The sequence below is a fragment of the Podarcis raffonei genome, chromosome 9 (genome assembly GCF_027172205.1).
Source record: "Podarcis raffonei isolate rPodRaf1 chromosome 9, rPodRaf1.pri, whole genome shotgun sequence".
NCBI classification, from domain to species: Eukaryota; Metazoa; Chordata; class Lepidosauria; order Squamata; family Lacertidae; genus Podarcis; species Podarcis raffonei.
The window spans coordinates 42,557,367-42,583,443 of record NC_070610.1 but is presented as its reverse complement, the minus strand read 5'-3'; the positions used below and the strand labels follow the sequence as shown (position 1 = coordinate 42,583,443).

The window sequence follows — 26,077 nt, the reverse complement described above, 5'->3', positions numbered from 1 at the left end:
TATTCCATAATAGTGTTGGAGTGAAAACGATGCCATGTGGAAGCATGTAGAAAAATCCAGGGGAAGAAAGACAGCAACTATAGTACTGTACTACCAAAGGTATGTATGGAAGGGCCAAAGACCTCCCTATAATAAAGAAATGTATTTAAACCACTGGGATTTTAAACAAAGGCCTGCTGTGCCTCTGGCCTCTTTGGGGCTTCCTCCGCCCCCACTGACATCCTCTTCAGGCTCTGTATAGCTACTATGGGACTGCACACAGATAGTATGTTACTGGAGCTTAGCGAGAGAGAGAGAGAGAGAGAGAGAGAGAGAGAGAGAGAGAGAGAGAGACTCCCAGTTGAAGTCCTTTATATATACTTAACCCAAAACTGTTCTTAACCTGAAGCACCACTTTAGCTAATGGAGCCTCCTGCTGCTGCCGCGCCGCCGGAGCACGATTTCTGTTCTCATCCTGAAGCAAAGTTCTTAACCTGAAGCACTATTTCTGGGTTAGCGGAGTCTGTAACCTGAAGCGTATGTAACCTGTAGCGTATGTAACCTGAGGTACCACTGTATATAAAAATAAAAAATTGTCCAGTAGCACTTTAGAGACCAACTAAGTTTGTTCTTGGTATAAGCTTTCGTGTGCATGCCTGGTATCTGAAGAAGTGTGCATGCACACGGAAGCTTATACCAAGAACAAACTTAGTTGGTCTCTAAATTTTTGGACAATTTTTTATTTTTATATATATTTCAACTGTGTCAGACCAACACCTGAAGCAGTACTATAGGTAACTGGGGAACAGCAGCAGAAAGTAAAGATGATAAAAAGAAAAGGATCAGCTAATGACAGAGAGGTCATGACCATGCAAATGTTTAACATATTATACCTTTGATGACTGATTTACTTTCATTTCCTCTGATTGGCAGACGCAGTAGGTTTCTATGTCTTATGGAAATCAAATATATGCCTAACTACCAGACAGCTGGTCATTTATTTATTTAAACTATTTTACCATCCATTTATGGAAAGTATGAGTATTTTCAGAATCCAAGATTACCATGGGAACGGAAATTTTTGAATCCCTAAGTGTTGAAAAAAAATGGTTATGAAATATGGATGGCTAAGTATCCAAGTCTACAATAGCTCTAGTTTTATGAAAGTGTTGAAAATCGCCTTTTCAATACAGTGCTCTCTCTAACTATATTTGTCACCATGTGTTGTGGTCATGTTAAGCTACAAAAAACCTGAAACAAACTCCACAGAATAACCTGTGAATCATCAGTTCCTTTACTACTACTCCTATAATGCTTATCGAGAAAGAGGACTACTTTCATTTAAGATTTCACGAAAGAAAAGGAGAATGCAATGGAGCTACATGAACTCTGAAGGTGTTGCTTGAGGGAAGACTGAAGAAGCTTTCTGAAGCAAATTGTTGGAAAACAGAAATGTGCATGGGAATCATTCCCTGAACAATTTGGTACTGGGATTCCAAAGAATTTATAAGCTTGGATTTCCCCCACTAATAAAAGCACTGCTTCTTTTTCTATATAAAAAAAGTTTAGGGGTACTCTCATTTTCCTAATATTGAAATACTGCCCCTCAATGAGGCCAAACTTAGATTCGCAAAATGTTTAAGGGTATGCATACCCCCAGAAGAAAAGCAATGAATAAAAGCATTTGTGTTCTTAAAAAAGCATAGAAGAAAATTACCAGGAAGCTGAGACTTTAGGACTGTGAACCTCTACTTACCTGGGAGTAAGCTCCATTAAATAGGATTTATATGTCTACAAATTATGGGTTCTGTGATATAATAATCATGATATTAGCATTACACTGACATCCAATACTGTCAGAAACCGCATTACATAAATATTTTCTTTTGTTGGTGGATTTCGTCTACAGCACACAAAATTTGTTAGTTTCATCATCCAACTAAATGCCATAATTTTTGTAATGATTCTGTAGGAACCATTAACAGACTTCCATTTTGAAACAGTATTTTTGTATTGTTAAATTGCAACAAGGAGAAGACCACGATGGGATGGTCCATAAAACAAAGAAATCTTTTAAACAAGAATATAGACTGTTCTGGGTTACTTCTGCTTCATTTTCCTAGCCCACACCTCCACCCACCTAATGGAATATAAGGAGGCTACTGATGGAAAGCAGAGCTCAATCATCTTAACAGTTGGATTCACCATGGCTGTGATCTGATCTATTTTTTCTGCAGCTTAACTTGAGTCGAAAATGTCCCACAGAACTGTAATTTCCTTCCCTTTGGCTGTGTGGGGAAGTAGGATGTTGCACCAATGCATTGAAATTCCTTATTTCATTACATAATAAAATACTTCAAAAGCAGCACTTTTGGAGCTGTTAGGCATTTATTTACCATGGTGGGTTAATCTTGTTCAGGGAGGTATAGAAGCTCAATAATGAGCTCTACAGTATATAAGCTAATTGCAAGGATAAAACCAAATGAATAATTACTTAACTCCAGAATGGGGCCTGAGGGAGTTCTTCTTTAATAAAGGTTTAACTCACCAGTGCTAATGAATGCAATCTCACATACTACTGAATAACACTATTAGCATAATGGCTGAGATACAAGGACTATAATTAGAACTTAACAGAAATGTTAATTACCCACCAGTAGGGTACTGAATGGAAAGGGAATTTTTTATCCCTACCCATAAAATGGACTTGTAGGAGACTAGTTTAATTATTCATGCCTTCATTTACCTATTCACCAAACCAGAAGATTAGCAGGTAAAATAGCTTCTAGGTTATTTTTCCAAATAGAAAAACCAATAAAAACTTCATTTTAAAAAATAAGGTTGATTTTTTGGTTTTAGGTACTGTTGTGGCCTTAACAGCTGGAAGCCAAGAGTAGGGGTCTATATTAGTGGGTACCAAATTTCATTTTTAAAAGAATGTATCCAAAATTACATCAGATTGCAAGTCAACCATTCAAATTTACTAATTTATCAATTGTTTCAGGAATAAAAGAATGGAAGCATTGTATTGTCTGCTGTGATTGAGGCTGTGTAAGTAAGCAAATAATTGCCCATAGAATTAAAGTCATAGAAAATAAGTAGATGACTAGAAGCTCACAAACATATTGGTGAATCAATACTTGAGGGCACATGCCAAGAGGGATCTCACTAAATTTGAATTAATGTTGTAGAATGAGGTTGCCTCGGGAAAGGGATAAGTTTCTGCTGCATAGAGGGAATTACTGAATTTATCAACCAGATACCTCACAGGTCTTAAAACTCTGGAAAACATATTTCAGTATTACCATACTGGACAGTAAATGGAATAACATGTACTGTAGTATTCTAAGCCATATAAATCTATGTTTGAATGTGTAACAGAATATTCACAGGTGGCATCACATATTGACACAGTTGCCCTTTGTAATATCTAAGGCAGCACCATTATGATTCCATATGAACTGACCTGGACCTGCGGTCATCATTTGGTGCCCTTCTTTATGAAGGGCAGCAACGCAAGAAGTTCTTTTCTATGGTGGCTCCCTGCTTGTGGAATGCTCTCCCCAGGGAGAGCATATCTTTAGGATAGGGTTATCAGACATCCCTGTTTCCCGGGGACAGTCCCTGGATTTGCAAATAAGTCCCTGAACAATTTCCATCCCCAGAATGTCCCCGGATTTCATCTAATGCCCCTGGGAAACGCAGCAGCAGCAGTCTCAGCAGCCCAGAGCACTTGGCTCTGGCTGGCTTCAGGAGCTGCTCAGAAGTCCCCATATGATGGTGGTGCAGGGGCTCTAAGATGCAGCTTCTGGGCTGCCTCCACCTTCCCTGACCCCAGCAACTAAGCTGTGAAGGGAGGATTCATGCTGCCAATCAGAGCAGTCTCCCAACTCCTACTTGCATGCAAGCAGGAGTGGTGCGGGGATCTCTCAGCTGTGAAGGGAGGCTTCACGCTGCCTATCAGAGCTTGCCTGCAAGCAGGAGGAGGCAGGGATCTCTCAGTTGAGGGATTCCCATCTCCTCCTGCTTGCACGCAAGTAGGAATGGGATTGGGGCTGCTCCGATGCGAAGGGAGGCATCGCGCTGCCCGAGCCTTGCTGCCGCTTCCACTCTTGGCCCTCCTTCTCCGCCTTCCATTCCTAGCCCACCACACACCGCTTCCCCACCACCACCACCACCAAAGAACCAACAACTTGGGCTGCCCAGGCTCATGGAGAAAGGAGATAGAAGCCTCAGAGGAAGGGGAAACATGGCGGTTGAGGTCAAGGCGGCGGCCGGCCCTCTGCCACCGCCATCGCTGCAGCATCAATGTCCCAAACATGTTGTATGTATGTATGTATGTATAGTGTCCCTGGATTCATTGAAAAAAATCTGGTAACCTTATTTTAGGAGCCAGGGGAAAAAATTCCTCTTTCCCAGACCTTTGGCTTAGTAAACTACCTATGACCCTTTAAAGTGTGGGGCGGATATTGTTTCTGCTTGTTAATATGGTATTCTTTTGTGTTTTTGCATTGTAAACTGCCCTCGGATGAAGGGCAGTCTAGAAATTTAAGACCTTGAAGACTTCTGTGCTGATGACACTGCAGTGCTCACCCCTGAATCTATGGGAGAAACATACTCAACAACTTAATTCCAAAAAACTTATCACATGGCGATTGGCGACAGCTAGGATGTCTATAGCACAACCATGGAAGATTCTTCAAGGCCTACAAGTATATTTATGGCATAAAAACTTATGTGGTATGGTGGGATTTCATTTCTCATGCTGTTACTATTCATCTCATAGACTCTTTGTCACCGCTAATATGGGATAATATGGGATATATGGCTATCTTAAAAGCTTTCATTTGCCGGTGTTCTCTCATGTTTTCTCACCTCATGAATAGCAAAGAAAGTGATGTAAGGCCCTTTAGTCACATTTTTCCTAATTTTTGTCTTGTTTGTATTTTGTGCATGATTGCAATAAAACTCTTTTTACAAACACCGATAACTGTTTCTACTAACAAGCACACTTCCTAGATATAACATCATGTTGCAAGTTATCACAGCTAGAATAACTCGCAAATACGCCTTGTTATCCAGCTTAGAAACAGGCTTTCACTATATAATTCTAGACCATAATTAGTTGAGTTTCTGCATAAAGAAAGAAACAAGGTGTGTCTCCTTAATGTCAGAAATGATGGGAAGGATACAGTTAAGTCTGTCTTAAGTCTTTGGGACACTGGTTCCCAATTCCTTCTCCTCCTCAATTTTTTTTTTACTACTAATACTGCTGTTTATTTATATACCTCTTTTCAGTCTTCTACTTGTCAGTGAACAAGGCATGGCCTTCCATTTCAAGGGAAAGGAATTATACGAGCAAAGGCATCTGTGGACCCCATTGTACTTTAGTGAAGGCATGTCCATATCCTTGACACATGTTTTTCTATCTCCATTGCCTTCCAGCTAGCCTCCCCTAACTGTCCTTGAATATTATTATTATTTTCAGGTGCCCTTGACTACAGAGGAGTGCAGCGATCTCTGAGGAGTTAAGTGTCAGATAACACTCATTATCTCTACCAATATTTAACTGTAAACACTTCCTTGAAATAGAACGCAATCTTTAATGTAGCTTTAGAAGGAATAGCATGCATTACGCCATACAAACTCAGCAGTGGGTTGACTTTTTTTCTTTCCGAGCATGGAAGAAACTAAATGTATATATTTGTACAGAAGATGCCACAGGGCAGTTTCAGTATTCTGCAGCATGTTATTTCCTCCCCCGTCCAGTAGACTTCCTACCAGTACAAAATCACAGTGGAAAATAAGATTCAAGCTGCCTCAACCTTTGCCTCCTGCCATCCATTCAGCAATCCAGCTGTTTTAGCTCTTAACCCTCTTTCAAAGAATTTCTGACTCATTGCTTTGGCTATACTGTAACAGAAGTGCTCCAACTGTCGAGGATTTGAATATCTTTTAAAGACTTTCAAGCTTGCTTTTGCTTTGGGGTTTTCTGAGTAACAATGAATAAAATGACCTATTTGATTAGCTTGCAAGTTCATGTAAATATAACATAGCCCTTGGGAGTTTTGAAATCATTTTTCAACTAAGCAAGGTAATAGATATATATATTTTACATGTAATTGTCTTTCAGAATGAATACACTTTTTTAACTTCACAAAAAACCCCAACCCACTAGACAATGAGCGATATCCAACCAAGTCAGAGTACACCCATTGATTTAGATATTGCTAATTATGCTATATGGCTGAAAGAACATGTTAAATTAACAGCCCACTTATTCAGAATTAAGCCCTGGTATATTCAATAGGGCTTATTCCCCAAGAACTAAGCTTAAATGTTCAACTGGAGCCATTGTATCCAAACTGTTATTTGTATAAAATTGACAGATAATATAGCAAACTATTAGTAGGGATCAAAGAGTGGATACATAAAAAAATACCTTAAGACTTTCACCACTTCTTTCATTTTCATAGATTCTTTAGTCATGAACCACTATGCATGAGTGTTCACAAATGCGTGTTCAACTTGTACACCATACACTGGAATTAGCAGCTGTGGTTGGTGTGGTGGAGCAGAGCCACAGAGTTGCCCTCCTGACACTGGGGAGTAACCTTCAATCTACCTGGATGAGAATGGGGCTGAGCACAGTTGTGGTGAGGTTGGGGCTACACAGAGCCAACCTGGTGCACCCACTAGTACATTCGTACAGCCCTAATCTCACTGCTGCCCTGTCCCATTTAGGTGAGACACTGCCACACTGGTGTCAGGAGTGTGACCCTGAGGCTCTGCCCATCTGCATCAGCCATAACAGCCATAACTGAGCATTAGTGTAAACTGCCCAATAGTCTTGAACAGTGTTTGGGACTTGCACAGGAGTGCAGTGTGGAGCTGCAGCAGATTAGATTATGTCCTATCCTTAGAGCCATTGGTATAGTCTCAAAAAGGCAGCACCTTCCATTTAGATCAGACCTTTTTGACTAAGCAGGCCAGGTCCCCACCCCACCTGTCCCCACCCCTTTTGGGCCAATTTTAACAGGTGGACAGGACAACCTACCTGCCAATCTCCTGGCAGATGATTGACTGGTGGGTTGTCCCAACCCCCTGTCAAAGTCCTTTGTGCAGCACCTTCTAAGAGCTTCAATGCCAGCAGGCTGACAGGTGTTTGGGAAATACAAGGAGCATTGCAACATGCTTAGCACAGGACTAGCAAGACTGCTCTGTAGCGATTGACTGCACTATTAACAATTATTAAGAACTGGTCAGCTGTTGCTGTTTTTGCTATATTTGTTGACTTGTAATGGATTACATTTATTGCATTGTTATTTTTCTGTTGTAAGACACCCTGGAATGATTTTATAAAGGTCAGAATAAAAATGTTTTAAATAAATAAATACATAAAGTTGATTCACAAGATCTGCTGCTGAAGATGCTGTGCACCTTTATACCCTTGTTAGAGCGTGATCAGATTTTGATAATGCACATAATGAAGATAATTTTGTATTCTTGAAGTGCTTTTCTCACTGCAAGTGTGTTATTTCTCTTGCAGTAACTTGCATCCATACAAGTGTATGCACGGCTCTGTTACAATACAGAGCACATATTTACTGACTAGTCGAATCTACAGTAAAAACTGAGAGACACAGCAATATTTAAGATCCAGCTAATTATCATTTGGTTGCAGGTGACTAATAGCTTACTTCAGTAATCCACCACTGCACGCGCGCATAAAAGTGCTACTGAAGGTTCCTTCATGAAAATAATCATTATTTCTTTTCCAAGTTCACAGCTGTGTATACTGCAGGCAGTAACTAATGAAACACTCAAAATGTCTGTCTCTTCATACTCCAAAAGCTTATGAAGCTATGAGCCACGTGGAAGGTCCAATTCTGCCTTTCTTGCTAAAGATAAAAAAATTGTTCACTTCTCCTCCACTTTCAGGATTTGGAAACAACCATACTACAGTGTCTTTTGCATTCTCCTTTTCCAAAGATAACTTAGAACTGATCGCGGTAATATCTGTGGCAGCTACCTTGCTTTTCTTGTAGGTCCACACTTTATGTTACTCCGGATGCAATCCATTACCTTTTCACTATCATCCAGGCAGTAAACGACTCGCTCATGCTACACAAAGATGAAGCAGCGTTTCATAAGGGCACTCTAGGCTATCTCTTTCCATTTGGGGGAACAGAAGGAATCACCACTGATGGGCTGCTCATTGCCCATTTAATGCCATCCCACAGGCAATGCTTGTAACTACATTGTAAATGGATTTTTTCTTGTCTAATAAAATTGGATTTAACAGAAAACAACGACCAGCAGATATGAGCCTTACAGCAATCAGCAAGGGCACTCCCAGACACCAATCTCTTGCCTGCCTGCCTGCCTGCCTGCCTGCCTGCCTGCCTGCTTGAAGCAGAAGTAGCAGATCATAAGCTATGTAGAGGCAGTACCATGGCACACTCCTTATTGTGCATGTTTTTCTAGTCGCTGCCTCCTGCACCTCCTGTTTTATCCTAGAGCATGGAACAAAGAATTGCAGAAAGCACTCATGTCCCCAGTTGTGCCAACACAGAGATTTCTCTTTTTTTTTTTTTTTTAGATTTTCAAATTTAATACACTAAAAAAAAGAATCAAAAAAGAAAAAAGAAAAAAGTTTAAAAACACATAGAGTTCACAATCCTTATTTTTCTATAACATATTTCCTTGACCTCCCCACACCTCCCCTTCTTATATTCCAATTCAAATTGTTAGTTCAGCAAGTCCTTATCCCTAATTTTTGACCTATTTCTATTTAGTTCATTTTAAAAAACCAATTTTGCCTTATCCAGACTTAAACATCAATACTTATACATCAGTACTCATTCTTAATACATTTTTCTAAAGTCAACCCAAATTCCCTTCCACGAATTCCCCAATTTTCATACAAATAACAAAACAAAATAAAAACAAAACAGATTGTAATTATGTAGCCTTTGGATTCCCAAACTCCACCCCCCCCTTTCCTGGTTTCACTCCCCAACAAATGTCCATCAGTCTTAGTCTACTATCAGCCTGGAGATCTCACGTCCAAGGCTCTTAATTCTCTCTCAATTCCTCTCTGCCAGTTTTTTTGATAGTCCTTAATATTTTTTTTAAAATAATATTTGTATTAAGTTTAACAATAGAAAAATAAGACAATAAAAACACAACAGTACAAATTTTCACAATACATAAAATACAAACATTTAACAGGAGAAAAAAAACAGTCAACACACAAAAAATAAAATAGGAAAAAACACAAATCACTCTTTTCTAATTATTTATCTTCAATTAACTTATTTTCCTGACTTCCTCACGCCTCCCTTTTTTATATCCCTTTTTAACAATTAATTCAGCAAATTCATATCCTACTGCTTTGTCCTTATATATTTTACCTCCCAAATTTCAAAATTTTATCTCTTATAACTAGAACCCCTTCATTTTATTTCAATGTCATCAGCATTCATACATTTTACAATACTTCTGTAAATAAATTTTAAATTTCCTCCAATCTTCTTCCACCAACTCTTCTCCCTGGTCTCAGATTCTGCCAGTCATCTCGGCCATTTCCATATAGTCGATTACTTGCATCTGCCATTCTTCCAAGGTGGGTAGTTCTTGTGTCTTCCAATACTTTGCAATGAGTATTCTTGCTGCTGCTGTAGCGTACATAAAAAAAGTTCTATCCTTCTTTGGCACCAATTGGCCGACTATGCCCAGGAGGAAGGCCTCTGATTTCTGATAGTCCTTAATATTAAACACCAGATCTCGGAGAAGCTCTGTCCCAACGGGATCCATGTTTCTTCCCGCCAGACCTCCATACTTAAAAGTGGAGCCCGAATCTTGTTTCTTTCAAGTCCAAATGTCCCCAAAGCTCCAACTTCCACCTTAAGCAAATTTGTAATCCTTGAGTCTTCAGATCTCCACATAAGGAGATCTCTCCATTCTTCAATCTCCAATTCAAACCAGATTTTCGACATCAAGTTCTTATTTTCCTTTGTTGCCATCATGTCAGGCCTTTGGCTCTCCTTTGTTGTCTGCAAAATTACAGCTCCTCCTTCCTTTTCTTCAGGAACAACATATATCTCCTTCTCCACACTCTCAAAGCTCTCAAGTTTCTCTTCTTGTCCAGTTGCATGGACTTCCTGATTCAAATCCTTATCAAATTCAGTGATGTTATTTACTATTAAGTCCAGAGTTGTAACATTTGTAGCCAAAACATCAATTTGGCCTTGTAACTTTCCCAAGAGAACAAAAACTCTGTCCAATTCAGCTTGAATTTTCCCTCCTCCAGCCATTCTTGTAATGTCCCAAAACCCCCTCTAGAGGGATTTGTTAGGAGAGGCTCAGAACTTACAGGGTTAAGAGTTCTGAGTGATGACGCCTCACATTCTGAGGGCGGGCATAGAACACGGAAGGGGTGTGGATTTCTCTGTGTGTTTTTCAGTCTGCGTGTTTGCTTCAAGGAGAGAGCAAGCGAGATGTCGGCTCTCTCGCCAGGCAGGAAATTTATAGCTGTTGTGTTTTGCTAAGGAATAAAGACTTTAAAGATAAGGACACTGCCTGTCAGCCTGAGTTATCGCTACCACACGACAGAACGTTCAAGCTTCTACTTCCGCTGTGTTTTACGCTCTGCTGAGTCAAAGGTCCCGGGGGAAGACCAGAGCTGCGAGAGGGAAGTGTGCCGGACCCCCCTGGACGTAATTGACCCGAATAGGTTATGGCCCAGGCTGTTTGGCAGGAGCTGGAGGGGGTTTGCAGAGAAACCACAGCAGAAGCCAAAAGCCATTTTCCCAACGGCAGAAAAGCCTCAAGGAGGAGGGCTGCTGGAAAGGTTGGGGGGGCGCTGACGTCCAAAGGCAAGTTTGAAAAGTTTTCCATTCGTTGCTGTTTTGTTTGCGGTTCTCCGGAGCACCTGCGCCGAAGCTGTCCACAGCGAGACAAAGGGCAGGAAAGTCCCAAGGACATTTCCCATGGGAACCAGTCGGGTTTCCATGGCAACAGAGGGAGCAGACGTGAGAGCGTTTGTCAACTGTCTGCTTCGATGGCGGTTTTGGACAACACCACCTGCAGCGAGAGCTCCAAGGTCGGGGGCAGCAGGAAGTCAGTTGCTAAGGCAACAAAGAAGGACAACTCCGGTGGGGGGAGAGTGCTACGTTGGGTTGTTGACTCAGCTGCGAATGCCCATTTGGTAACAGCGCCACCTGATGGACAAATGTGGAACTGCAAAGCTGTTTCAACTGAGAAAACTGTTAGATTTGCTACAGGTGCACAGGGGCGTGTAACCCATGTTTCTAACATGTTCGTCTCCTTTTTACAGGCTGAATTGAAGGTTTATGTTCTCCCTGAGATAAAACATTGCCTGCTGTCTGTACCTTCTCTTTTACAGGAGGGATATTCTGTGAGTTTTGAAAAAAATGTTTGTACAATTTCCAGAGGTGGAGAGCAACTGGTACGTGTTGAAAAAAATCAGAACAACCTCTTTGTTCTGGAATCACCTCTCGAGGGTGAGGGGAAAGCCACTGACCACACTCATGTGTCGTGTGCTTGCGTGTGGCACAAGAGAATGTCACATGGGTCCTGTGAGGACGTCCAGATGTTATCAGAGTGCACCAAAGGTTGCAAGGTAAAAGAATGTGGTAAACCTTTGAATTGCAAGGCTTGCAGGAAAGCCAGAAACAAGGGATTTAATGATCCCAGGGTAGAGAGAGTCACCACAAAGCCTTTTGAGCTTGTGCATGCAGACCTTTTAGGTATGCCACAGCCAAGTCTGGGCAAGGCCAAGTGGCTGATGGTGCTGACAGATGATTTTACTAGGAACGCATGGGCTTTCACGCTGAAAGCTAAGGAGGTAGCAGCGCAACTGATCAAAGATTGGGTTGCAGAGGTGGAACAGAGGTTCTCCACCAAGGTGCAAGGTTTCCAGTTTGACCGAGGTTCTGAGGTCACTGGGTCTGCTCTAAAGGGTTTCTTTCGCCAGAGGGGGATACGTCACAAGGTGACTTCTCCTCAGGAGAGTGGCGTGGCAGAGCTGAGGAGTAAAGCTCTGGTTCGAGCATCCGAGATTCTACTGGATGACTCTGGTTTGCCTCACAGTTTTTGGGGGGAGGCGGTAAAAACGGCCAATTTCTCGATGAACAGGTGCTACAATGCAGTGGTAGGTGACACCCCGTATTTCCTGCTTCATCGGCAGAAGCCGCTTGTGCATTTCTTTCGCACTTTTGGTAGCAGAGCCAAGGTGCCTGTACCAAAGTGGTTGCAGCAAGAGGGTGGTCCAAAGTACCAGGAAATGATCTTCTGTGGATATGAGCCTGCGACAAAAGGGTGGAGATTCGCATACCCAGAAGGTGATCAGACCAAGCTTCTGGTCAGTAAACAGGCTGAGTTCTTTGAGCAGGATGGCTGGGCAAGGCGCAAAGTGCGCTCTGACGTTCACTCAGATTGTCTGTACGACTCTGAGGAGGAAAGAGAGCCAGAGCCTGAACCTGCTGGTGGAGACCAGGTCCCTGAACAGAGTAGGGCGTCTCCACAGGTTGTTAAGGGAGTGTCCAAGAGTGAGCCCTCATCTCCTGTGCGCATAATGGAGAAAGCTCACAGAAGTGTCAAGTCAGAGGGTGAGTCTTCTGATGAGGAAGACGCACACGCTGGCCCCAGTGGGTCAGAAGGAGCACCCCAGTTTGTGCCCAGGCGGTCTTCAAGGGCTACAAAGGGAATTCCACCTGAGAGGTTTCAGGTCACAAATGCGTGGGTTGGTGTCGCACAGTGCGAACCTGAGGTTTGTGAGGTTCAACAGGTGCCTAACAACGATGCCAGGAAGGGGCGGAAGGCAATGGGGAAGGTGTTGAACACTCAGAAGTCCTCTCAGAACGTGATTCGAGAGGGGGTGTTAGGAGAGGCTCAGAACTTACAGGGTTAAGAGTTCTGAGTGATGACGCCTCACATTCTGAGGGCGGGCATAGAACACGGAAGGGGTGTGGATTTCTCTGTGTGTTTTTCAGTCTGCGTGTTTGCTTCAAGGAGAGAGCAAGCGAGATGTCGGCTCTCTCGCCAGGCAGGAAATTTATAGCTGTTGTGTTTTGCTAAGGAATAAAGACTTTAAAGATAAGGACACTGCCTGTCAGCCTGAGTTATCGCTACCACACGACAGAACGTTCAAGCTTCTACTTCCGCTGTGTTTTACGCTCTGCTGAGTCAAAGGTCCCGGGGGAAGACCAGAGCTGCGAGAGGGAAGTGTGCCGGACCCCCCTGGACGTAATTGACCCGAATAGGATTTTGGTTACTTAATATTCCTTCCAGTTCAAATCCAAAAATCAAGTTAGTTTGTATCAGTTCTTCCTTGTTTTCAACAAATTGTAACCAAATTGTAACAAATGTAACCAGCAGAAGCAACAGAAACAAAGTTCTCTTTTTCCGTCTTGACAGCTAATTTGACAGCTGTCAAACTCTTCAATACCTCATCAACAGGCTCTCTCGCGGAGCACTCCCGGGTCCGGGGGGGTGGCACTTCAGCTCCCAAGATTAGCTCTTTATCCTCCAGTAAGATTTCTTATACTGCCAAATCGTGAAATTAATGTCTTTTACCAAATAGAAAAGAAGGGGTTCTCTCGACCTTAGTTAGCAGGTCCTTGCTTTAGCTTGTTTACAAGACGGGGAGACAGACTTCCTGTTTGCGCCTTCCCCGATCGTGCCTAATTCAAAAGAGAATTTTCTTTACAATTCCAAATTCCATACTACTCACGGGTTATTACTTTAAAGTCCAATTGCTTACAAGAAGAAGTCAGCGCTCTCCGACCATGGCAGCACGGCTTCACTCCGCAGGAGAAGCAGTCGACTCTCAGCACCGCGCCGCTCACCCTGTCCCCCGTTCCGAAGCCTTTAAAAAGGCTCCTTCGCAGGTCAGGGGGGTGCAAATGGTGCCCGCCGAGTCACCAGGTTCACAGGCTTCACCGCCTGTGATTTTTGAGGGTCACCGCGTCACCGCAGCGGCAAGACCCAATCCTGCGGAGCCGATTCCCTCCGGAGCTCAGAGGGAATCCGCCATTAGTCGATGGCGCTAACCCAGAAGCCCTTCAACACAGAGATTTCTCATCAGGGATGGTGGAACAGCTCAGCCCGGCTATGTAAGGGACCCTACTGGCTCCTCAAGTCACTTGATTCCCCAAGGGCAGAAAGATACACTATACCCCCTAACACCGGCAAAGATCCAGCCAGCTGTTCCCTTTGCTTACAGAGTAATATAGTGGAAGCAGAAGTAAGGTGCCTGGATGCTGACACTGGAGTTCCCGTTTCAAGATCCCCAGTTCCTCACCTGATAATCTGTAAGGAAAAGTTTAATTCAAAAAAATCCTTTATTCTACCCTCTAAGTTAAACATCTTTCCCTCTGTCATAAGCAGAGTAAGTGCTAAGTAGAAGTGGGAGGCTCAGGTTACAGAGAATTTCCTCGCCGGCAATAATATGACAGGAGATGGCAAAGGTCAATCTTTATCCAAGTGATGTTACATGTTCAGTCTACACACAGGGCCCCAGCTGTCAGAACACAGAATGGTAAACTAGAGGTGCTTAGAAGCATTCAGCCAGCTTTCATTCCTTTAGAGCACTCTCATTTGTGTGTAATACAGGTGCACACACACACGTACATATATTATTGTAAACTTGAGGAGAAGGACAGTTGCTTTTCAGTGCCGTGTAAGTCACTCAGAGTGTTTTAAAGGACAAGCCACACAGCGTATACAGTGTATGTTGAGCATGTTTCAATCAGGCATACTCTTTTTCTTTACTAAGCAGTTTAGAAAAACTAATAATTTATTTCTGAATAACTTCTGAATAGCTTTTTGAGAAGTATTGCTTTTTCTGCAAAAGCAAAATTCTGTTTGAAGACGTGTAATACACTACTAAGCTACTAAGTTATATATTGTCCTAATCCCTTCATTGTATCTAATGAAACAAGCAAACCATTGAGGTGCTGGCACTGCTATGCACTATAAACTGGTATAAAGCATTTGCTATGATCCACCAAGGAAGAACCATGTGTTTATGCCAATCTGGCAATGGAAAATTTATGTTGTGCCCCACTTCCCTTAATTCCCTAAACCATAACCTCTTACATTTCTCCCATGAAAATAGGGACATCCCATTCCATAATGATAATTTTAATATTTATACCCCACACATCTTATTGGGTTGCCCCAGTACTCCGAGCAGCTTCCAACATATGTAAAAGCATCATAAAACATTAAACATAAAAAACCTTCCCTATACAGGATTGCCTTCAGACAGCTCGGGGGTTGGATAACTCCATACCCTCAAACATTTCTCCAATGAAAATAGGAACATTCTAAGGAAAAGTGGGACACTCCGGGATCAAATCAGAAACTGTGATGGCTTCTCTAAATCAGGGACGTCCCTGGAAAATAGGGACACTTGGAGGGTTTGCCTAAACAAGAGCTTATTTTGCTTAATGGTAAATCCCGCCCTGTTGCCCTCCCAAAGCAACTTGCTGGAGGGGAGGGGATGTTACATGAGACAAAGTACCTGGACTGGAACTGGGCTACAGCCTTTAATGTTATGCTTTTTCCATTAGGTTTCTCAGCACCACTGTTGATAACTCAAGACTTTGAAAAAACATGTTATAATTCAAAAGGCTATGGATAGGGTTGCTAACTTTTTTCTTTTGACAGTGCTCCAGCACAGTTCCCTTAATAGCAGTTTGGCATATAGAGACATTTCCTCATCAGTCCAGCTCCAAGCCTTCAAAAGTTTCACCCGCTAAATTTCTACAGGTCAGACAACTGTGAAAGGTATAGGAGTTGTGCCAAAAGAGGAAGATGACTCAAGCTGTGGCTGTTGCCCAGCAAGAGGAGCTGGCATCCATTTTTCTCACATAAATTACCTCCCTAATATAGTTTGCTTAAGGGAGCCATTCACTTAGAAAGAATTTTGAGTACAACGTTCTATATAGTAGTTATGAAGATCTACATTTTGGCTTGTCTCTAGGAAAGATAAAGTAAGAGAATGTTTATCTGGCTGTTTAATTCTTTCCCCCAAGGATCTTCAAACATGCCCTCTCCACCATAAGTATAATACATATTCCACTCTGTAGACTATAATACAAACTCTGTAGAGAGGTCCAAGCTGCATAATTATCCCCTTGCAAGAAAAGAGAGAATAAACATGTATATTGGGCTTCCACACATACAGCCCTCTGTGTGCATGAGAATGCATAAGCATCTGTGTGCATAGGGATCCACATTCAAACCAACATTTCAAAGAAAGCAATGCAATGCAAATAGATATCATCCACACTCAGATGTACATTGGATGCATATTTTGATATTTATCTAATTTATGCTGGTGATACTTGGATGCTTGATGAACATAGATCAGGGGTCAGCAAACTTTTTCATCAGGGGGCCGGTCCACTGTCCCTAAGACCTAGTGGGGGGTCCTTGTGGGGGGCCGGACAATATTTTTTGGGGGGAATGAACGACTTCCTATGCCCACAAATAACCCAGAGATGCATTTTAAATAAAAGGACATATTCTACTTGTGTAAAAACGCGCTGATTCCCGGACAGTCCGTGGGCTGGATTTAGAAGGTGATTGGGCCGGATCTGGCCCCCGGGCCTTAATTTGCCTACCCATGACATAGATGCTTGATTAAGCACACAGGTCTCCTTAGAAGGATCAGGCATTTCTTTTGTTTTTAAGAATAAAGTTGCTGTAGCTTCAGTTGAAAAGGAAAGACTCACTGCCATTGCCTCAGAAAAAGTACATAGTCACGTTCTCTAATATACAATGCTGAAATCAGTCCTAGACTTACCTTACGAGCATTGTGTCAAGGGCAGGAGTGAGTGAATAACTTGGGTGGCTATTGCTTTTAGGTATAGATGGAAAGTTATCCGACAGCACTTTTGTACTTTTATGGAGAACCATGAGACAATCCTGCCTATCCACAGGATTTGCTTAAATGATTAAAAAAAATAATCTAGTGAAATACAAGTGGGATTTTAAAAAGCCACATTTACCCATTCAGTTATAATAAAAGATGCAATGTTTCCCAGTAGAACCTGTGGAATAATTAAACTAATTTTCCAAAATTATTCTAGTGTATTCAATTACATATTTTAATTACTTTAGAAAAAACAACTCGCAATGTTAATGAAGGAGACAGTAGTAGGAATCATGGTAGAGGACAGGTTTCCTGTTCATGCATTCCAAAAGCCTTATTAGAAAATGTAAATCAAATATTTGATGAATACTAAGAGCCTTTGGGATGCTACAATTAACATTACCGTTGTGACACCAGGAATCAGGTTGAAATATAACTGAAGTCAGTTAAGGTAAGTGGATTTCAGTGCCAAAGGGAACATTAGCTCTTTTAAAGAGGCCCCCCAGAGATTTGCCTGGCATTAAAAAAACATTTTAACTACACAGAAATTGTGATGTAAACCAACCAAGGCTGCTAGAAATTCAAGTTAAAGCTCATCTATGGCCTTTGAAGCTATGGCTGGAAACAATAAAGCATAACTATGCTATAACATCCCCAAAGAAGCAGAAGAACACTTGATTTGAGTTCCCTTTGTCCAAATAATAATTTACCCAACCTTTTAAAAAAAGAAAACAAGAATGGCTTTGTGCTGGTATCATTGAAATCAACAATACAGGTAAAATTTTATATTTTGAGGACTGCAGTCCTATGAACACTTGGGTAACTTATCTGTGAATAAACATGAACAGGATTAGGCTGCATCCAAAGACTTAAGTGCATGTGGCTAAAGTAACATTATTGTTGTTGAAATTGTGCATTTTTATATTAATATTTTAAGCCACTTGCCCATCAAAAGATGAAGATGGAGATCAGAAATCCAACTTAAAAACAATATTCATATAAAGAGTAAACAAGACCAACCAGCAACAAAAAAAAAAGAAACACAGCAACAAAAATTTGAGCGGAAAACCAGGGGAACAAACAAACGAAAACATCCTGATCTATAAACCTGACAAATCAAAATTGTTTCCAAGGAGCATTTAAAATGCTTGTCATTTGGGGGCCATTTGGAAGAGACAGTTGCATAGTCTAAGTGCCACCACCGAAAAGGGCCTGTCTCATGCCCAAAACCACTCTGATCAGAAGTAAATGGAGAGCTCCGGAATCTACAACAACCAGTCACCGAAAATTCTCTGCCTCCCCCACACTGCTGTTTTTTTGTTTTCTTTTAAGTTATGGTGAACTTGGAGGTGCTGGCCTGAAAAAGTAAAGAAACAAAAACACACTTTCAGAGCTCCAAGGCACTTCCAAAACTTTGGGAAGTGGGGGAGTCTATATTGTGGATCACTATGAATATTACTTTCAACGTGGCCCAGAGAGGCAGTACTATTTACCTTAAATTTGTGCCTTGTCTAAAGCTTTTGCACAGCCTCAGCAGCTATCATCCCTCCATGCCCTTTTCAGCAGAAGCTTTTTCAAGACAGCAAATGGTGATGAATATTTAAAGATGGTTTTTTAAAAAAAGAAAACTTTGAAAAATGTTTTGATATTTATATCCCACCCTTCAACACATTATCAGGACAGATTACATGGTCAAGGAATTGAAAAAAAACACACACACAGTTAGAACACATTCACAAATCAAAATTCCAAAAATCTGGGGAGAAATTAGGATGAGGAGTATTTTGGATGCATTCCTAAAGGGCCTTGCATGTCCTCTCTGTCCCAGTCAGATAGTTATTACAGTCAACTGACCAGCCATACAGAATACAAACAGAAGAAGCCCGTCACACCTTTTTCCTTGATCAGACCTTGTCAAGAAGTTTGTGGATTTTCCTGTCTGTTGCTATGCAGCCCCCTTCCCTCGAAAGCTGCAAGGCATATCATTCATGATTGCAATGGGAGAGCAATTTTCACATGGCTTTGTGTGTGAAGGGGGTTACTGTCAATCTTCTTCAAGTTACTCTTCCTGAATTACTTTTTCCAATGCAGTCTTACTGTCTTTTGTGAATATTTGCTTATTTACACATTTACGGGCTTGGAAGGGACACATGAAAAACAACTGGCTGAATAGGTAGCTTGTTTGTTTCAAAACACAATTCAATCTATTGGTTATGATGTTTAAAGACCTATAGGATTTGGGACCAGGATATATAATAGGCCACCTTTTGCCACACAAAACTGCCTACCTAAGAGTTTCTCAGCGCCAATCACACTCTAGACTCAAGATGGTGTGTTCAGGCAGCTTATAGCAAACCATGAGCTCCATCAACCAGGCAGCATTATTTGAGGTGGGGGTGGGGAACAGAATATGTTATTTCCACTTCATCTATCTTCATCCTGTTAGGAGTTCAGCCTACACTTGAGTAGGAGCCTGGCAGAGACACATGCCTGACTGGCATGTTCTCTCCCTCCTGGTTGAGGAGCTTCAAAAGCTTTCTTCTGCCCGAACATCAAAGCAACCAATGTCAACAGACACCGGCACACTTAGGGATCCGCAGAGTCTTCACAACTTGTGTGACAGACCTCATCAACTCAGCATTCTGGCTAATCTTTTAATTTAATTACATATAAACACACACGGAGCACTGCAGCATGGCTCCCTCCCTCTCTAGCATCAGACAGCAAAGAGAAAAGGAATAAAGGACAATAGTCCTACTTCATGGAACACAGTAACACAAACATCCTGTCTCTGTCAGTTCCCACTCTGTGGAGTCAAAACATATACTGTCATGTGATAGACAACAATCCCATGACTGCAATCATGGAGCAGGAATTCTAACATCCTCCCCCAATTCATGAGCTGTGCTGCAGTCATCTGTGTAACTGCAACAACCATACAGATGTCATACACACAGTATACCCCTGCAGCACCCGTTCCACCCTTGGAACTACCTGCAACTGATTTAGCCTTGGGCCTCACCATCTTGCACTTCTGACTAGTCTTGGCGTCATAGCTCTTATCCACAGCTCTTAAGGTAAAGCCACAACAATAAGATACCAAAAAAAACAAAAACTAGAATGCCTGGAAGATTAAGGTGGCTTGTCCTCTGAGGATTTTACTAACAGATCTGGTTTTATAGAGCGCACAAAGCACTACACTTAACAATGCATGTGAAAATGTTGCACAGCCACACAACACTCATGACATAGAACACAACAAATTGCCCACAAAACTACGGGGGGGGGGAGTGATAAATAAATAAATCAAATGCTCTCTTTGCTCAGAAACCTCTACACTTATCTCTCTGAAATATAGCAGGCTTCATCCCCTGAGAAGAGCCTACATTGCCTGCAGTTTCCTTCAAATCAGGGGGAAGGCATTTATTGATGTTCTCATTCTACTCAATAAAGAAGCCATCCAAGTCTTCAGAAAATGAGGTGCCCTCAGCTCCAAGATGAAGCACAATGTCTGTCCAAGCCTCTGAGGGCAAGGTGACCCGGCTGTCCAAGTGAGTCAGGTTCCAAGCCCATTTTTGTTTTTTATACAGCCTTAACAACCACTGGCTCATTTGAATTACTCAGCAGCATAATGTAGCTTCTAAATATTACTTAAATAAACAAAGTGCACATTCCTTCAACAATTTAAACCCCCCTTTGCCTAAGAATAGCATTCTCTACTGCCTCTGAACAAAAACATTCAGAAAATCTCTTACCTTCTAATACCATTTTCATTGTATTGTTCATTTCAGCCAGGGTTGGGAAAAGGCCACAATCTCTGAAGAATTTAGGTAGCTCATTTCTATCCATCTCTTTCAAGAAGTCTCTCTTGGTAAACATCGTTTCGTAAACTAGAATGTAAAATAATGCATATGTACATTTTTATTAGGTGAGAACTTTAACAAATCTTGAATTTTCCGTATCATTTCAAATCAGATTTTTTAAAAAATAAAATAAACAGTATTTATGAGTAGTATTTTTCAAAATACTAAAGTTAACAGCATAGTTGCATTACCTTCTCAAATGCAAAACAAATATACAAAGCAAAGAATGAGTGGGATAAGGTGTCATCCACACATAGCATGGTATAGGGGTGGAGTATACTGTGGGAAATGGTCTTTCAGGAACTCTTGCAATTGCAGGTCTTAACCCTCCCATAGACTATAACTTATTGCATAAATGGGAGAGTGGAGGGAGAGAAAACTGGAGAGAGAGAAAATTATCCTTTCTCATCTTTCATTGATTCCACTGCTGCTCCTATTCCCTACCAATGGACAAGAGAAGGAACAGGGAAGTGCTTTGGAGGGCTGGGGTAGGTGGTGGCTTTGGGGGGGGCAGGGAAGTAGAAGAAGCAAGAAGGAGGGTGTAGGAGTTCCTCTCTTTTGTTTAGAGGGTTTTTCCCCTCAGGTTTTTTTTAAAAAATCTAACTCTGGAGCAGGGAAATTTGAGGTGGGGTTTTTGAACCCTGAAATGTCATATCCAAGTCAGGCTCAGGTGAACTCCCACAATATCCCTAATTAAAAGGAATAGGTAAGCCTGCTTCTTCAGAGCACTCCATGTGTTTGTCAGTGTGAACACAAATTCAAGAACAGGATGCATTCTTTATTTTATTTTATGGATCAGCTTTAGCTACTCAAAAAGAAGTTTGTAATGTTTGAAGTTTTATTCTGTTTAATATTCTTGTGAGAGCCACCCAGATGGATGGAGTATAAATTATTATTATTATTATTATTATTATTATTATTATTATTATTATTTACCATTTTCACTATGTTGATTCCTCCACTATTGCAGTCTGCATTCAGAGTGCCGCTCCAGGTCTGTCTGTCTGTCTGTCTGTCTGTCTGTCTGTCTGTCTCCCTCTCACCCACACCCACACCCTGGATATGCATGTACTGATATAAGATATTCAATGGTTAACTTCATCCTTTTTATATGTAACTGTACCCATTAATATTTTGAAGATGTAGGCAAATTCTAAGATGCCCCGGGGGGGGGGGCAGGGAGGCTTGTAATCTTATCGTTAAATAAGAGGTAGTCGCTGGGTTTTATTTTTATTTTTTATTTCATTTTACAGGACAAGCTTTCTACCAGGATGCTGAGGGTAGCCAACCTGCTCTTTAATTCATCAGAGGCCAACTCATATTAAAGGTAACACCAACACCAAATAGAATTTGCCTACACCCACCCACATCAAGGACTAACCCAATCGTTGGAAAACATACACACAATTCAGAAAATTGTATGAAAATTGCTGGGGTGCAGATTTCAGCCCAGCACTAGATCTCCTTGCTGTCACTAGATATATTCACCATCAACACAGAATGGTATGATCACTGCTACTTTACTAGTTCTGCTGCTTAACTTCAAAGTAATACTTTATATTTATCTATTACCCCCTTTTCAACATTTAGCATCGCTAGTGTGATAGATGCTGCTATATCAAGCATAGACTGTTGCTTTGCCACATTGGCCATATGTTCACTCCATACTCTGTGCTGGAAAATGCCTGCCAAGCGCCTCGTTTTCTTTGTAGATGGACCTGCCTGTTTCTCAAGCTATCTCACTGCGAATACTCAGATTGAGTGACTTGCCAATTTGCTCCATTGCTTCCTATCGCTTGCCAGTTTGCTCCATCATTTCCTATCTCAGGGTCAATGTAAACATTACAGCCTCCTCGTGGAGACTGCCAAGAAGACCTTGGCAGCACTCCACACAGTACACATCATGTTTCAGCATTTGCTAATGCATGTGTCTCCTCAGTCACATGTAGTTCCTGTGTGCCAGTGCCATTCCTGCCAAGGACATGCCACACTGATATGCAAACGTGGCATGCCCTTGGCACTCAGTAAGTTGCTTTTGCATGCTGTGCCCATCACCTTTCATGTGGAAAGACTTTACGGGCAGCTTCCATAGGGGAGATATAACATTCAGATTGGAGCTGAGCTAGCACAGGACTACAGAAGACTGTGGTGAACCTAGGAATGCTACCAAACAGCAGTGCATAGTAATTTCCAATGAAGAAGCTGAGGGCAAAGTGGATGCTGAATATTTCCTCTACCTGTCACTCCCTATCCCCTCCCTGAGTCCCTTCCCCAAAACTTCCCTCCAGCTGGACTTATTTCCCATTTTGAATACCAGACTGGAGTGGGAGAAGCATATGGAGATATGAGTTGGGGGGGCAGGGCAGGCAATAAAACAATGGACAGCATTTTCAGCAAAGCTCTTCTGCCCTCTAATGGAAATCACTAAATCCACCCCTGTGCTTTATTACTGTTTGGTGGTGAACTGCATTGGAAGATATAGGACTCCCACCATCCCATGCAGTTCTAACCATAGAACCTGACAAAACAACACACAGTTGTGCATCTCAGTGCTCAATTAACTAGAAGCTCCTAGTGTTGCCTAAATCAGGGGTAGCCAACATGGTGTCCTCCAGAAGTTGTTGGGACTCTCATCAACCCCAGCCAATATAGCCAGTGGTTGGGGATGATGGGAGTTGTAGTCCAGCAATGTCTGGAGGGCAGCAGGTTGACTACACCAGTCTAAACTGGCCAGCAGGTGCTTCCCAGGGTCTCAGACTGGGTTTTCCCCATCATCTGCTACCTGATCCTTTAAACAGGAAACTTGGGACAGTGTATCTGTGCTCTACACCAGTGAGTTATGGTACCTCCACATAAGAGTCTTATAATGTTAATACATAAGCCTGTATTTCATCTATGGTGGAAAGGTCTTTGAAACAATACTGTAAGCTTTGGAAAGCACAAGAGATGGTTGCATTTTCTGGAAATCTGAAATATTGAAATATAGACAGCATTTTAAAAAGTAAGAGGTATTGCAATTTCAATGATGGTTTGCTCTGAAATATAATATAATATAACCAATACATACATCTTTTGTGGTCAAGATAGTCTTCCAGTTGATCAAATATTAGGGGTGTAGTTGGATCCAAGATTCCACATCGGCGTTTAATGCGAAACATCACTTTGCGATATTCCTTTACGACAGCTAGTAAACTTGGTCCATGGCTCCTAGCCTACAATTACGCAAATATTTTGTTTTCATTTATTTCAAAGGGAAAGGATTATAAATTATTAGTGTGTAAAATAAGAAACTCTTAGAGGTGGTGAACAGAGACAAATCCCTTGCAAGTATGTACAACCACAACCATGACACACACACATAAATGAATGTGATGAGGCAAGTATCAAAGTCTGTTCAAACTATTGCAGAAGTTCTACAAAGCAAAAGTGAAAAAATAAAATGAGAGGCAACAGGTGTTAGTGTTTTGGTGGGGGGGGGGATATTACCAATGTGCAACAGCAGACACTGAGATACAGGAGAACACAAGGAAATACTATATATATATTATTTAGTTATAAAAGTATTTATATACTGCCCTCTCATAAAACTTCAAGACAATGTAAAGCAACATTAGAAAAATCTTCAAAAGCAATGCAGGTGGATTAAAAATTACAGTTAACTACAACCAGATATGGGGTACTATACATTGACCCAGTTCTCATGTAATAGTAACCCAAGCTACAATTAAGCATGAACGAGTAAGAATGGGGACACTCAAACCGAAAAATCATATCTGCCTTGCCTCTCCCCCAGCCTTGCTGCCATCACACTACCCAGCAGTCATGGTTTGGCTTAGAGTTATGTGTGAACCTGGGTTTGTGACTTCTCTTCTCCAGACAAACAAGCCAGGAACACATGGTTTGTTTAGAGTGAGAAAAACTTTCACCTTGGGTTCACACATAATGCTAATGCAAACCATTCCTTGTGTTTGGATAGCATAGCAGCAGCAGGGCGGGGGAAGAAGAAAGCATATGTGATTTTCATTTACTATAACAGCACACTTGATCATTCACACTAAGCCATACTTATCATTATATGCAAACCATTATATACCTGTACCAATGTTTAAATAAAGGGCACAGCCTGTGGGCCTTCAGTCTATTTAACTGAGATTGTGGCTTCAGGCAGTATACATTAAGCTACATAGAAAGCTGCCTTTATATCACATCAAGCTATTTATTTTACACACACACACACAGAGAGAGAGAGAGAGAGAGAGAGAGAGAGAGAGAGAGAGAGAGAGATCTACCATCCAACAGATCAGATTCCTGCCTATCAAATTGCTGGAATGATATAAGGGCCCCAGTCCAGGAGATTTTGCCCCTAGAGGCAAAACAAAAACACTGCCTCCTGCCACTGCCACCCCTGCTGTGCACCAGCCACTGCCCACTGCCACCCGCCACTGCTGGGAGGTGGGCATTTGGGCACAGGCAGCACGTGCATAGTGGAGGAGGCAAAAGCCAAGAAGCACAAGGCACAGTTCACAGAGCCAGAGCCTCCCGCACCAAGGCAACTGCCTTGCCTTGTCTCATGGCAGTGCCAGCCCTGAACAGTATTAATGCATAAAAATCATCATGGTCAGCTGATCTGCCTAATGCAAAGGGTTCATAGGTAAGCCTAAGCATAGCAATCCTAACCATGGCATGTTACCTAGCTTCTGACACAATACCTTCAGCCTTAATCTGTGCATTTTGCAACGAACAAGCCATCCTCTGATTGTTTTCTGAATAATAATGGCAGATGAAATATATTTATCCTTGGTTTGTCTTTTTCGGAGGTGTTTGAAAGCTTCAAAGATATCCAAGTGTGGCCCAATCCTTTTGACTTTCTCGTGAACTATACTGAGCGTACGCCTTCTCCTACAAAATATTTTGTTGAAAAACAGAAAAAAAAGTTTAACATGTATGGAAACAAGGATGAATGCAAATGTTAACAAAGCCACTTCCGCGCTGGCAAGGAGGTGGGGTTGCGGGCTGCACAGCCCTCCCCCACACGCCACCTCAATCCCCGTCCACCTCATACCCTGGGCCAGCCAATCGGCTGGCGCCAGGGGCGGGGCCTCGGCTATTTAACCCGGCTGCAGCCGAGGCCCCTCCTCTTTTCTTCCTTACAGCTGACCCGGTTTTCCCTCCCATCCCACCCTTTAGGCTAGGTTCACTGACGTTGCTATGAACTACGGTGGGTCACCATCAAGGGGGCTGGTAGGAATTTTCCCAAGCAGCAGATTGGCTCCAGCCATTTGGTTTTCGTCTACCTCGTAGCAAACCGTCACAACTCGTCGGTATT

At 41.9% G+C, this 26,077-nt stretch overlaps 1 protein-coding gene across 3 annotated transcripts in view; it reads right to left on the bottom strand.

The window, feature by feature from the left end:
* The window catches only part of IQCM (IQ motif containing M), a 99,297-nt gene that overhangs the window by 30,413 nt on the left and 42,807 nt on the right, over positions 1-26,077 (bottom strand). For all 3 annotated transcript variants that reach the window (XM_053403154.1, XM_053403156.1, XM_053403155.1), the window contains exons 8-10: positions 25,461-25,650; positions 23,819-23,963; positions 20,644-20,778 (exon numbers count right to left, since the gene is read on the bottom strand). In XM_053403154.1, the coding sequence (XP_053259129.1) occupies positions 20,644-20,778; positions 23,819-23,963; positions 25,461-25,650 (470 nt within the window). The remainder of the gene's footprint in view (positions 1-20,643; positions 20,779-23,818; positions 23,964-25,460; positions 25,651-26,077) is intronic.